The sequence below is a fragment of the Hypomesus nipponensis genome, chromosome 17 (assembly GCF_054491055.1).
Source record: "Hypomesus nipponensis isolate SF chromosome 17, ASM5449105v1, whole genome shotgun sequence".
Taxonomy (NCBI): domain Eukaryota; kingdom Metazoa; phylum Chordata; class Actinopteri; order Osmeriformes; family Osmeridae; genus Hypomesus; species Hypomesus nipponensis.
The window spans coordinates 17,857,409-17,871,767 of NC_140377.1; the positions used below are offsets into that span (position 1 = coordinate 17,857,409).

The window sequence follows — 14,359 nt, forward strand, 5'->3', positions numbered from 1 at the left end:
ATTCGATGAACCGTGTCAAGTGCCTCATCCATATCCATATCTTCGAAAGTAGTGAAATCACCTCTGGTCTGGTGTTTTCATTCTGTCTGTCTGGACAGCCTTTGATGCGTTAATTCCAAAGCCTTTTATATCCATTTCAGCCGCCTTCTTTTGGTATATTTTTTTTTTGGTATGCTTTCAGCTTTTCCTTAAGCTCGAAGATGACACTCCAATTCTCTTCCATTTTCTTTGACAGCTCCTCCAACTTTAATTCTTGCAGAATTGTCAAACCTTCGTACGAGAGAGTAAATAGCCTCAAGAATATCAGCATTAGAAATCTCTTCCTCCTGCTCAGGACGCACTTTCTTAATGATCTCTGACCTCATGACCTCATAATGACCTTACACCCCAACCCGCCAACTACGGTCTTTTTCTGACAACCGTCTGGTGGTCCCATCGCTCAAGAGCGCCCGGTCCCAACACCAGCTCTTCTCCTGTCTGGCCCCCCAATGGTGGAATCAGCTCCCCGCCTCCATCAGGGACACTGACTGTCTCCCCACCTTCAAGAAAAGGCTCAAGACGCACTTGTTCCAGGAGTACAACGGCACTTAGAAATGCTTGGCTGGACCTGATGATAGTTTCCTCCAGGTTCACAATGACTCTAATTGAGAGACTTGTTGCTCTTGTTGGTTAGTTATAACGGATTTAAACGTTTGTACTCGCTGTGAAATATTTTACTGTTGATCTTGTCTTCTACAGGCACACTCTTGCACTTTTTGAGTTTCATGTTGTTTAATTGTATTCGCACTTTTTGAATTTCATGTTGTTTAATTGTAACTTGTTTAACTGCATGCTCTTATGGTTCTTCCTTTTGGCACTTATTTGTTTTTCACAATGTATGCTTTATGTTTTGGCTGCTTGCAATGTTTGGGGCTACCTCGTTGTTATGATCAGTGACCTATGCTCTTTTGTAAAGCTCTCTCTTGGAAGTCGCTTTGGATAAAAGTGTCTGCTAAATGCATAAATATAAATGTAAATGATGGGCTTGCTGGGAGTAGGTAGATTTCCAACATCAGTTTCCTCCAGAAGACGCTTAGCAACAATCGCTAGATACCTCCATTGATTCAGCGAAGTCGTGTTCATTTCTACCTTATCTTCAGACTTGTTTGCTTTACCTGCTTTAGATGATGAGTCATAAAATTACGGTGAAAATACTTTTAGGTAAGAAAAAAATAAAAAATAAATTGCTGTCATCTAATGCGCCATCTTTCCGCTCTTTTCTTCCGTTTGGACTAGTTCGGCTACAGCTGAAAGAGGGACCTGAGGAGAGAGAGTTCCTGGTTTTGAAGGGCCTGAGGAGAGAGATATCGCTGTTGAAGCATTTTAATCAGAATTTCAGTTATGGATATTTCCAGCAGGCTATTTCTTTGAGAAAGTATACTATTGAAATTTGGTTATGGTTTATCAACCAATTTGCCTATACTCTTTAAAAATGTAGATCTCCCCTGTTGCCTCTCAAAAATATTGTTAAAATTAGAGTTTTTTTAAATAGCAAGCTGTGCTCATATAGCTGAGGATGAGGTGTCATGGATAAACTGCAATTTCAGGGGTTTCTTGGGTGAAGGGATTAACATAGGGAGGGATGTTGGGCTCTCTTCTCATTCCTTCTGGAAACTGGGGCGGAGGTAAGGATTTTGTTGATTAAAGGTTTTAATTGATTAATTGTGCTGATGTGGTTTATTTTGAGAGAACGCGTCACCGACCACACACTCACGAACAGTAGGTGGCGGGAATGTACTTCAGAAACGTTGGTTGCAACAGCCATATCCTCAAGAAGAAGAAGACGAACATCATTTCCCATCAGCCTCTGTCCGGTTCTTGGGAAAGTAAAATGGAGGCGATGGATGGGATGGGCCTTTTATTGTGCTCTTAAAGAAAAAAAACTGTAAATACACAATTAAAACTTAGAAGCCTGGCTTTTAAAGACAAGCGGTAAGTTTGAAGAGGGTTGATATGACAAGACAATCTACGTACATAGAAGTAAATGTAAAATAGACTGTACAATGGATTCTTGGTATATCTAGAAACAGTATGCCTTTACTGTGTGTTGTTGGCTAGCTAGCTAACAAGGTGCGTTAGCATCGCAGGCAGCATTAGCTACGCCGCTACTAGCACCACGTTAATTTGTTAACGTTTATTATTTCACAATTAGCATCCGCACGAAATCTGGCTAGTTGCAGATATATAGATGGCGTTTGCACGTTGCGTTTGGACTGTTCATGATTATTGATATGTGGCTGGCTATGGTTGACTAACTGAAAAAGATCCGGTAACGTTGCAAAGATTAGTGTCAAAAGAGGATGGGATGGTTGAATCCGAGGATGCTCGAGCTAGCCTACCTATTTTTCGGGATAGAGGTCTACATAGTCCAATCCAGGCATCCGCACCTAAAAGAATTTCTGAAACGTTGCTAGCTAACTGTGCAGACATTTTATTTGGCAACATTCTGCTAAATGACTAAATGTCATTAAAATGTGTGGCCAATGTTTAGATTATCAGCGGCACTTGTCAATTCGGTAGTACCCGGGCTACCCAGTGCCTGGAAAAGCAGCACAATAATGCTAGAACTGTGTGCGCTGACGAGTGACTGTTCTTACCTAGATGGTCTTAGAGAAGGAAATTGATGGAGTGGAGGCCAACATTCCTGAGACAAAGGTATAATTCCTACAATAAATTGCTTGAGTGTCAAGCCAAAACAAGTCAGAGCTTTACGCTCTGGTATCGTGACACTCGATGATTATCCCTTCACTCTCCATATCTAACAATGGGATTACATCCCTGCACTCATACAGGCTGACACAGACTCCAAAGAGGAAGAAGTGGAGAAGGATGAAGACAGAACCAGGGAAAGATTAAGGTGTTTTCAAGGTGACAGGGAGACCCCTGATGATGAGTCGAGTGAACTGGTATGTGATAGCACTGTAATAACTCATGTTTAAGTTTCAGGTTTATTGCCATTTGTAGTACAGCTACAGAAGTTTTTCGGTCCTGCTCGTCTTGACAGTTTTCTAGTGGCCTATCTAAGCCTTTAATAAATCATCTAAATCCTAATCATATATAAGTTGTTCTTTATAAACAGTATCAATGAAAATTGAATAATATAGAATAATTCACCTAATAGGCCTACCTGAGAATAACCTAATCTAAGAATATTTTTAGATTAACCTAAACCTAACTGTAAATGTATAAGTAAGTAAAGTGACTAATGTTTGTGTGCACTTACACACACAACGTTGTGCTTAAAATGCAACTAAGCTAGTTCACCTGTGACCCCATTTAGGGAGCTACTGTAATTTCAAGCTCAGAACCTACCCCCTCTTTGGTGTCCCTTAACTGGTTTCCACATGAGCTCATCAACAGGTAAGAGCAAGGGACCAAGCATGGTTGATGGTGTGTTGTTAGCCAGTTTGTTCCTTTTGGTTAGGGTTATGCATGTCCAATAGACATTTTGTAGAAGAGTCACCTTGTATGTAACTTGCGGGGTCGTTTGTTGTTCAGCTCAGACCTACAGTTGGAGCTCACAGCTGAGGTTGGAGTGCAGGGCTCGTCGCTCTGCATTTTGTCCTTGTTTGCCCCACTGTTAGGCAGAAGAAAGACAGGTTAGTCCCAATATACAACACCTTCTAGATTTTTATCTACTGCATGAACAGAAACAAAAGACAGAACATTTTGCCGAAACAGTGAGGATGAACAGTAGCATTTTTACCTGACTGTGTGCTTGCAGCCTTGCTGCATCCCTTCTCCCGAGTAAACTCCAGGCTGCAGGAATCACTGGATTGTGGTTGGCCCCCAGCCCATCTATCTCCTTGGGCCATGGACCTAAGTCGAACCCCAGGCTTAAAAGGAAGACCTACTTCCTCAGCTCAACACAGGACTAATGAGGTTGTCAAGAGCCCCCTTCCCTCCTCTCCCTCCACCTCACCGTCCTCCCCTTCATCTGCTCCCTCTTCCCCTTCATCCTCCCCTTCCTCCTCATCCTCTTCTCCCAGTGGCACGGTGACGGGTTACCACAATGATGTGAAAGGCCAGATAAAAGGTGGAGGTTCCAACAGCGTAACAGGTGATGTGGTTTCCTCAACCTCTGCCTCCCTAGCCCCTCCCTCTCAATCCGCACCTCCACTTTCATCCTCCAATCAGTCTCTTAATCCTTCAACACTCCATTCTGGTTTTGATGGGAAAAGAGAAGGGGGTGAGACTGACATTTACGATCCGTTCCACCCCACTGAGGGTGAGAGAGAGGGTGGTGTAGCTGCTAATGAAGAAGAGGAGGAGGAAGGTGAGAAATATGACCCCTTTGAACCCACTGGTTCACCAGTCTCAGAGAATGAAGGGATGAACGATAAGGACTTCTTGAATGAGAGCGGTGGCAGTGAGAGCAGGGAAGCCCGAGGGGCAAGAAGGAAGGCAGAGATGGAAAGAGCTGCGGAGAAGAGGGGACAAGGGAAAAAGAACGAGCCCCCCCCCGACTCTACATATACACTTCCCACTGCTCCAACCTCCCCTCGCTCCTTACCGCTCCCCCTCAGGAGGAGACTGGACAGGGAGGCCAACAGGACAATAGAGCGTGGCAAAGGACGGAAGAAGAGGCAGAACGCAGACTCTGATCACTCTGAGATAGAAGAGGGTGAGATTGTTGGTGCTACTGAGCGAGACGGGGGAAAGAGGGCTAGAGCCAACGAAGGGATTCTTTCTATCCCATCTGGCAGTCCCTTTTTGGGTGGATCCAAACCAGAGAGGATCCTCCGGGTGTTGGATGGAGAAAGTTTTGTGTCGGTGATGGCAGAGGGGGATTGGGTTGCACCCGGGCCTGGGGCGGTGGATGGGGATGCAGAACCTGAAGCTGAGCCCTTGGTTGTCGGGGTAGGAGACCTAAGGAGGAAGCTGGTCAGCCGGCGAAAGGAAAGATACCGCTCCTGCCCCTCCTCTCTCTCGCCTCAGCCCCTGCCACAACTCCCCCTTCCTTCCCCTTCGCCCCCATCCACCACCCTTCCCCTCTCTGTAGAGAAGGAGGGCAAGGCTCGTAAGTCCTCCAAGGGCTCCAAAGAGAGGGAGCGTCGCAAGCGGAAGGAAGGAAGGTTAGGGGAGAAAGAAGAGCGGAGGAGGAAGAAAAAGAAAGAGAAGGAGGGAAATGGCAGAGGTGATAGTAGTGAAAGGAAGGACGGGGTGAGAGGGCGGAGGAACGAGAGAGAAGAGAAGGAGAGCAGGGTAGACAGAGGACGGAGCAGCAGAAGCAACAGCCGGAAACGAAAGAAAAGACGACAAGGCAGCCCTGAGGCTTCCCACTCCCACAATTCCTCTGGCCGGTTGACACACAGTAGACGTTCCTGGTCGAGTCTTTCTGAAGACCACCACAGAGAAAGAGAAAGAGACAGAGAACAAGATAGAGACAGAGAAAGAGAACGAGAGAGGGATCGAGACAGAGACCAAAACGGGGATCGAAGGAGAGACGAAAGAGCAAGGGATGGAGACTCCAGCCGAAGAAAGAGGGATGGAGAGAGGGACTCCAGCAGCAGAGAAAAAGGGAGCTCCAAAAGGTCCAAAGGGGGCAGAGAGCAAAGAGACCGGGATAGGGAGCGAGAAAGAGATAGAGATCGGGAAAGCAACAGGGAGAGAGATAGGCGACGAGATGGTCGGCCTGTGGTTCCACCGTCCATCCAGGACCTGAATGGCTCCGACCTATTTGCCATCAAACGAACCATCACAGTTACCACCACGACCACAGCGCTCCCCAGCTCACCTCCACTGGACCTGACGTCTCCCCGTAGCCCTGCCCAGGGCTCAGACAAGCCCCACAAGAGGAAGAAGAAGAGGCGGCGGCACTCAGAAGACGAGGCTGAAGACGGCGCATGCCGGCGCAGCCGATCCCCCTCGCTACACCACTACCATGGTTACGACTCAGACCGCTACTCTGGCAAGCTGGAGATAGATATGTTATCTCTGGACGGCGAGGCTTTAGACTCAGACTACCCTTCCTTGGAGGACTCTCCACCCCCGGCCGTGCCCTCAGAGCCACCTGCCCCATGCCCCAAACCCAAGGTCACTTTGAAATCTGGACGGCACCACCTCAAGAAGAAATTACGTACAGGCAAGAAAACTGTCCAATCGGAATCGTCATCCGTTCGACCTAAAAGCAAGGGTCTCTCCTCTTCTCTCTCACCAACCCAGGCCGATGCCTTCTCAGGGCAGGCCTCTCTCACAACTGCCACTCCCTCTACCAAACGGGGGCACAAGCTGGGGAAGGAGAAAGAGCGAGGAGAGAAAGTGGGGAAGAAGGAGTCCGGTCGTTCCAGCAGGTCCAAGAAGCTGAGTGGCAGCCGTAAAGGAAAGATGCAGTCCAAAGTATCGGTGCTTGTGCGGGAGGGCGTCAGCAGCACCACTGGGGGCTCAGCAGGCCCAGGGAAGCTAGGGATGGATCTTCTGGGGACAGGTGGCCCGGGAGGTGGTTCTTGTGGGCAAGTGGTCGGGGGCTCTATTGCAGTGGTCTTCCGGAGGGACAACGAGAGTAGGTCTCCGTTCCTAAAGCCATGCACAGAACCGCTCTCACTAAGCGGGCGTAACAAGGACCCTGGCAAGGAAGGAAAACGCAACTCCCTGACCGCACCCCCTCCTTCTTTATCCAATCCTGTGCTTAGGTCCAAGAAAGCTAAGCCCAGCTCAACAACATCAACATCCTCCTCAGCTTCTTCACCTTCATCCTCCCTGGCGACTAAGCGAAAGCGTCGCCTAGGAAAGAAGGCACGGGAAAAGGAAGTGGCTGGGGGGCTTGCAGATGAAAATGGGGGAAAAGCTAACTGTAGTATAGAAGGCTGGGATGGAGTCTCTACTGAGGTTCAATCAGGGCTTGGAAGTGGAGGGAAAGCTTCGAGTCCTCACACTGGTCCAGTCGGCCCTCTACCCTGTTCTTCGTCATCGTCTTCCTCTATTAGTGTTGTTCCACCCTCATCCTCACCCGGCCACACCCCCCCGCCCTCTCTTCCCCCGTTGCGAGATGCGAGGGAATCCTCACCAGACTCACAGACTGTTGACAGCAGCTGCAAAACGCCTGAGCTTTCTTTCCTTCCTGAGGACTGCCCATCACAAACTACCCCCAATCCCCCGTCTTCTAGCCCTCCTTTGCTCATTGCCTCCAAAGGGGAGGGCACCTGCATATCTCAGTCCACCCCCATCATGAAGCCCCTCCCAGTGGACGACGGCCCAAAGCCCCTGGCCTCGCCTCCTTGTTCCTCATCCTCGTCTGGATCGGCCCCAGCCTCCTTGTCTCTCCCTCCCTGCTCGACAGACCCCTCTTCGTCTTCCTCCTCCTCTGTTTCCTCCTCATCAGCCAACAAGCCACCGCCCCCTCCCCCACCCCCTCCTGCAGCGCCGCCGCTCCCATGGAGTCTGCAGACAGGAGTGGACTGCACTGCTGGCGGCGTTCTGGCATGTGAGTTTGTCCACAACATTACCTGGATATGTTTGCATGTAGCTTGATATGTAGGCTGTCATTTCTTATAAGAAGTCCTAATTATGCGTTTCTTACTACAGTGACTGCTCTGCTGTTCAAGATGGAGGAAGCAAATATTGCCAGTAGAGCCAAAGCTCAAGAGTTTATTCAAGCTACAAGCCAGGTGAGTGAATTGTGTGCGTGGTATTTTGTCTCTTGAATTGCTCTTATGTCTAAGAGGGCTCTAAAAATGCTGTCTTGATTCCTTTCTAGATCCTCTCTCAAGCCAATCAGAACCAGTCGCAGCAGCTCGCCCCGTCCTCATCTTCCTCCTCTTCCACCTCACATATCCCGCCTCCTCCCTCTCTCCATCCAACCTCCGGTCCCACCCCTGCCCAGTTCATTCTCCACGGCTGCACCAAAACTCCTCCCTCTCACCTGCTTCCTGGCATGTCCATGGGTTGTGCCCAGACCCCACCTCCGCCATTGCCAATGGGCTTTTCAGGAGTAACTGGGGGCTCAAGTGAGACTGGCTGGGACAGCGAGAGTAAAGACCCAGACAAGGTGAAAATTATCCAACTCTTAACATTTCATATTCAACTTAACATTTCATATTTAGAATGTTAATTGGAATCCTAAATTGAAATATGTCCCTTCTAGAGTACTGCTATGGGTTATTGACTGCTTTTGGAAAGGCACAACCTATATCTTTTCTCATATATCAGAATCCTGAGCGGTTAAGAAATCGTGCTATTAATCAGAAAGTTGCCGGTTTGATTACCGGCTTGCTAAATGACGTTGTGTCCTTGGGCAACCCACTTCACCCTACTTGCCTCATGGGGAATGTCCCTGTACTTTCTGTGAGTCGCTCCGGATAAGAGCGTCTGCTAAATGACTAAATTTAATGTGTATATATAAACAGGGTTCCCATGCGTCTTGAAATGGGAAATGTCCATAAAAATCAAGACGGAAGAGAACCCTGTTTCATTTTACACTTCACGCTTAGTATTTTGAAGTGTCAATGAGCAGCAACACATGTATGCTATTTAATCTATGCCATCTTCCAAAATACTAAGTATGCATACTTATTTAACCCGTTAAAGAGTAGCGTTCCACATATGTGATCGTTCAAATGCGGGTCCCACAGTGTAATGTTGCATATGAGATTCGAAAACTCCAACTGAATATTTTCCAATAGACAAAAACTATGCGACAAACGCTTTAGTATGGCTTCAAAATGTACTAATGAGAAGGCTAACAAGTAACACTAGCATGGCATTGCTACGAATATTTTGCTAGGTAACCCGGAAGCTAACTAAAGCTAGCTAGATACCGTTTTGGAAACATAACTTGTGCTGTGGGGACCATTGGAAATATTTAAGTCAGTCATCTAAAGGTTAAAATATACAGAAATATCAGTTGTAAAAAACCAGACCCATCTGCAACCTACGCAAGCACACCTCACAATTTCCCCAGAAATTCTACCCTCTATAGTTAACTATTCAATAAAATACAAAATATTGCTTATTGTTTACTGTGTAGGGCTTTCATATAAAAATCCATAATTACATTTAAAGAAAATAGTGACAACTATGACATAACATAAATAACCACATAAACTTGTGTGCAAAAAAAGTTGCTCCAAACTATGTTTACATTTGTTCTAAAATTAACTCAACTCACTTCAGTGCTCAAAATTTGGGTTTCTCCATTTTCACCGTTTCCCTTTTTTCCCGCCAAAAACAGATTGTTTTGAGGCCAAAGGCTAAAAACAATGCCATTGATAAACATTACTCAACCTAGATAAAAATACAGGAGGATCTCACTTTACTCTGCACAGAGGTAAAAGTGGGCTCTGCATTGCCTTTTTACATGGAAACATTGGTTTGACATGTTAATTATAATAAATAGTTTAAATAATAAATAAGTCTTTATGTTAACTTAGTTTCCCTAAGTATTTCTTTTCAACTGGGCAGAAATATCGCGCCTAGGTAGTAAATGTAGATTATTTCACTAGCCACTTGGCTGATGCACCTGTAACCTATTATTAGCAACAACTAATTGTATATTTACAACTTCTGTGTATGTATATAATGGATAACAATTCTGTAGGGAAGTATTAAGTTAGTTCATATGCCACAATGCTTTGCGAGTGGTGGAGAAACCATAGCAACAACCTTACAGCTATGTTGCTGGAACCAGAGCTACAATGATTGGTGGATTTACTTGGCTAATTGTCAGATGAGGATGACTATGGGCTGCTGTTGCCGCTCTTTTTTAAATAACTTTACAGCTTTGATCTCTACTGTTACATTTCACAAGTAGGTTAGGATGTTGCAGTAACATTGCGTGTATTTCTCTTCCCCCAGTACCTGAAGAAGCTGCATACTCAGGAACGAGCGGTGGAGGAGGTGAAGCTAGCCATCAAGCCCTATTATCAGCGCAAGGACATCAACAAAGACGAATATAAAGACATCCTGAGGAAAGCAGTACACAAGGTAACATTGCACTGGAAACCCCTTTTGGGTTCTGTTGTGGAATTTTTAAGAGAATCAATTGTTAAACTGAGCTGGGTGGATTATAAAGTTAATATTTATTTGAAGTACATCGTAATGTAATCACATAAACCAATCTATACCAACGTAACCATCATCGACACACAAACATAAGACAATGACACAAAACCACCTGGGGCCCGTTTTTCGTACGTCGCTAACTCAGTTAGCTGGATTGGATGGTCGACAATTTGTCATTATCTTGGATTGTTCGGTTCTCCGAAGCTCATTCTGGGTTTGCTGTCATAGCAACAAGTCCTTTAGCTTAAACCTGCTCGGGAGCAGGCTTATTTTATGTAAACAAGATTTGATTGCGGCTTTATACGCAGAGGTGATACAGGAAGTCTGTCACAGCCAGGTTGTACGTTTTTACGACAATAACCTGTTGCAAAAGGTGCAAGAATAATTTGCAGAATTGAACATTCAAAGAATGGGTTGTTATCAAGCTCTTTGGAAGCCGGGTAATGACTATTCAATTGAATCAGGTGTGCTGGAGTAGGAAACAACTAAAACACGCAGGACTGTGGCCCTCGAGGACCAGGGTTGCCTAGCCTAATGTGATAAGTGATAATACATCTAACGTGATCACTACTATTCATTTATTTTAGTCTGCTACTTTTTGCCAGTCCTCTTTCTTGGATTTTGCAGACTTTTAGGTGTTCCCTGGCCTTCTGATTAAATCTTCAAATTCCGAGTAACTGTCGAGCAAGCTGTTGCTCCGTTGCGGAAAACAGCGGGGTGCTCTTTTTGGCCATGGTGAGCAGCCATAGACTTATGTGAACAGCCAATAGCAGCGTTGCTGATCAAGGTTTCTACTGTTGTTCCATACCCCCTTAAAGACCAATGCATAACTCAATCCAGCTATACTAATCATAAACATCAAGGGTGTTCGAAGAACCCAACTAGCCAGAAAATGATTAGCAAGATGATGTCATCATGGATGTGTCATTTGATCTTGGATGTAATAAGCAACGTGCGAAGAACGGACCCCTGCTCCTGAATCAGATGATCAAAAGTAGCACACGCCCAAACAGCTTCTCACACTTTTTGATACTGGCCATCTTCAGCTTCGATATCTAAAGGACTGCCCTGGAATTGTCAAGCATCTGGTCTCTAAACAACAATCAACCAATATAAACGTCAGTCACATTCTCCAACACAATGATCTCCCGAACTGGAAAACTAACTGTTTTCAGTGTTCCTTCCTGTCATTACTTCACTCCTAAGACAATATAATCATAGTTGAAACAACCCAGCCTCAGAACCTGATGCTCCAAAGCTCAAGTGATAAGAACTCATGCTGCATTGTCTCCAAGTAACAACATCATAAAACTCAAGCCGTTGACCATCCAAAATGGTCAAGTGTCCTTTGTGGGGTCATAACCCTCAGAAATAATTAATACAGATAGCCATCTGACCTACTATATACAATTCCTAACACTTTACAACCTCTCAACCTTCTACAACCTCTAAACTTTCTACAACCTTAACTTAATTATCTCCCCTTCCTGCAGACAGCACAAGATGTTGTTCCAGTATGTTTCTCATCAATGAACCACATTTAAAACACATTAATTGTACATGCATCATAAAATTCCATTACAGTTCCGAAAAAAGTCATTTTTGAAAAGTCAGTTGACCTCTGTTTTAGAAATGAAGGAATGAATTCAATCCATCCCAAAACGTGTTCTCCATCCTAGTAAAATGGCAACTTTTTGTTGGAATGGCTGAAATTATTTGAAAATGTTTCATATGTTCTTGTAGCCAACAATATTGGATTAAATTTGAACACAACCACCAATTACAAAGTGTGCACGTTTTCGCATCCAAGGTTATTGACCAACTTTGACTGGACTTTTATTAAACTGACCATATTATGTGTTTCAATAAACTTTTAAGAGTTACCAGTTAGTATTTATTGGATATCAAGATAACCCAGTAAGTACACTGCAACATTGCTTTTCCTTACCATACAATTACAGCTGGCTACCTAACCATCTTAGTAGAGCAATTAAACAAATATGTTTCTACCTTGTAAACACAACTGATTCTAGGTATGATTGTAGGTATGGATACAAAACCCCATGTGATCTCTGTTCTTTCAGATTTGCCACAGTCGCACAGGGGAGATCAACCCAGTTAAAGTTAGTAACCTGGTCAAACTCTACGTGCAGAGGTACAAGTACTTCAGGAAGCATGGCCGCAAGATGGACGAGGAAGAAAGGGAAGAGAGAGAGCAGGGTGGTCTCCATTCTTACTCGTGATTAGATAATAGGGGTCACTCCTGCACTGGCTTCTACTGGTCCTTGGACTATTCCTCATGCCCCCAACTCTCATACCCCATTCCCCTGCACGTGATTGGGCCTACTAAGGCCATTGAGTGACAATTGTCTCCCCCCTACCCTGTCCCTTTTGTATACTTACATATGTACCCCTTTAACCCCATCACATCTACAACCTGTTGTCTTGCAGTACAAAATCAAGTAGATAAAATGCTAAATGTACACGTGCATTATATTAAAACTTGCCATTTTGAGGAAGAGATGTAGATCACACACACACACACACACACACACACACTGTACATACTGTAAGTACACTACAGCAAATGTCTCCCCTTCCTCTTTTCGCTTCTCTCTTTCTGAATGGTATTCAAGCTCAACCTGGATGTAAGTCGGGTCTGATGGTTGCTTGGTTGAATGGGTCAAAATAGAAATGTAACATTTGTTCCTCTGTGTGTGTGTGTGGGCGCGTGCATGTTTTTATGTGTGTGTGTGTGTGTGTGTGTGTGTGTGTTTCTTCTTTGAGAATTACTTTATTTTTATTGTTTTACATGTTGGGGTTCATGTAGAACCACTCAATTGGCTGAAATGATTGTTCACCCCACTGATGCTAAAATCATAGGTGTTGTCTAATTAATTAGCTTTACGTCATGAGGGTTAGAAAAATACAACAGAGAAACCTGGTTAAAATTGATGATTTGAACTCATCACACAGCTCCCTGTTTCTTCTCCTCTTTCTTTTGACCATTTCTGCAATGAGGCTCATGTTTACAAAGTGATTTTGTTTTTGTTTCTTTTGCAGGAAATCCTAAAACCCAACATTGTATATCAAACGTCACATACATTTTTATCCAAAAGAGAATTAAACGGTATGCATTTTATGAAAATATTTCTTTTGTCTGTCTTTTTACTGAAAATAAATTATGGAACACAAGATGGCAGCACATACAACCACTGTACAACGTAAAGTTGAATGTTGTAGTAGAAAATAAGGAAATGCAGAATTCTAAATGATTTGTACTAAGGGTGGCACCTAACAGCAATGCTGTGGGGAGTTAACTTACCTGGGTATGTCACATAACCTGCTTTCTGGAATGTATAAAGTTTAAATTACAGTGGGAGAGAATGGGGACTGAGCTTGACTGTCTTATAGCTATGAGGGTCAACTCAATGATCCGGTTCCATTCTGTTTTGCTCGCACATCTCAAGAATTTAGAATTTGCTTAACATTGCAAGTATGCCTTACTACTGTAATTATGGCCATTTAAAGTCTATTAGATTTATTTGCATGCTTTACGAACACAAATTATATGTAGAATGAATGACAAGTAAGTAGACCCATTGGATTGAGTCATGGCCTACTGTAGGTGGTACTATAGTCATGTTTGAAGACTCTTAAAATACATCATTGCCCTTTAAGTATTTATGATATCTCATAATTTGCTATAGCTGGTCAAAGCTTCCTTTTGACTATCAATGTGTTATTGGTGTTAGCAATGTAGGATACTATACATATTTAAAATGGTGTCTCAATCTTCCAAAATATTTACTATTTGCTCTGTGTCTTCCCTTAGTCATGGTTGGCAGGATGTGAATTTCCTGAGTTGTCCTAGCGCAGGGCTACTGCTTCCTGTGCTGTACGTTCTCCCTCCCTGGCCCTCAGGGAGTCGTGCCTGCGTTCACAAAGTTGTATAAAGAAGCTGAAATTACAGGATGTTTGTATACATGGTCAGAGGAGAAAGGGTTGAGATTTGGATGCCAAAAGGAGATTTGGATGAAAGTTGACTCAAATTCCATTAAAACTGCATTGTGTACCTTAGTTAGCCAATTGTATACCTTCGTAAGCTAATTGTGTACCTTAGTAAACCATTCATTGTTTAGGAAGTACTGGAATCGTAGACTCATGTAATCAGGTGGTTTTTAAACCAATTTAATTTAACTCTCAAGTTGAGGTTGTAGGCTACTTGCGCGGCATTGTTATCCTTTTGCATGAGATCTTTTATTACCTTTCATGAAACCTGTAATTTTGTGAACCTGTTTGCTGCTCTTTCTGGAGATTT

General features: G+C 44.2%; 1 protein-coding gene across 1 annotated transcript; it reads left to right on the forward strand.

Annotated features, from left to right (window-relative positions):
- The first annotated feature begins 1,779 nt into the window (after positions 1 to 1,779).
- On the forward strand, positions 1,780 to 13,188 carry scaf1 (SR-related CTD-associated factor 1). The gene is made up of 10 exons (XM_084677977.1): positions 1,780 to 1,971; positions 2,641 to 2,694; positions 2,832 to 2,945; positions 3,320 to 3,399; positions 3,538 to 3,638; positions 3,764 to 7,462; positions 7,564 to 7,646; positions 7,736 to 8,026; positions 9,832 to 9,960; positions 12,123 to 13,188. Exons 2-10 carry the CDS (start codon positions 2,641 to 2,643, stop codon positions 12,279 to 12,281), a joined length of 4,710 nt encoding a protein of 1,569 aa, XP_084534103.1. The 5' UTR covers positions 1,780 to 1,971; the 3' UTR covers positions 12,282 to 13,188.
- Positions 13,189 to 14,359: the final 1,171 nt, after the last annotated feature.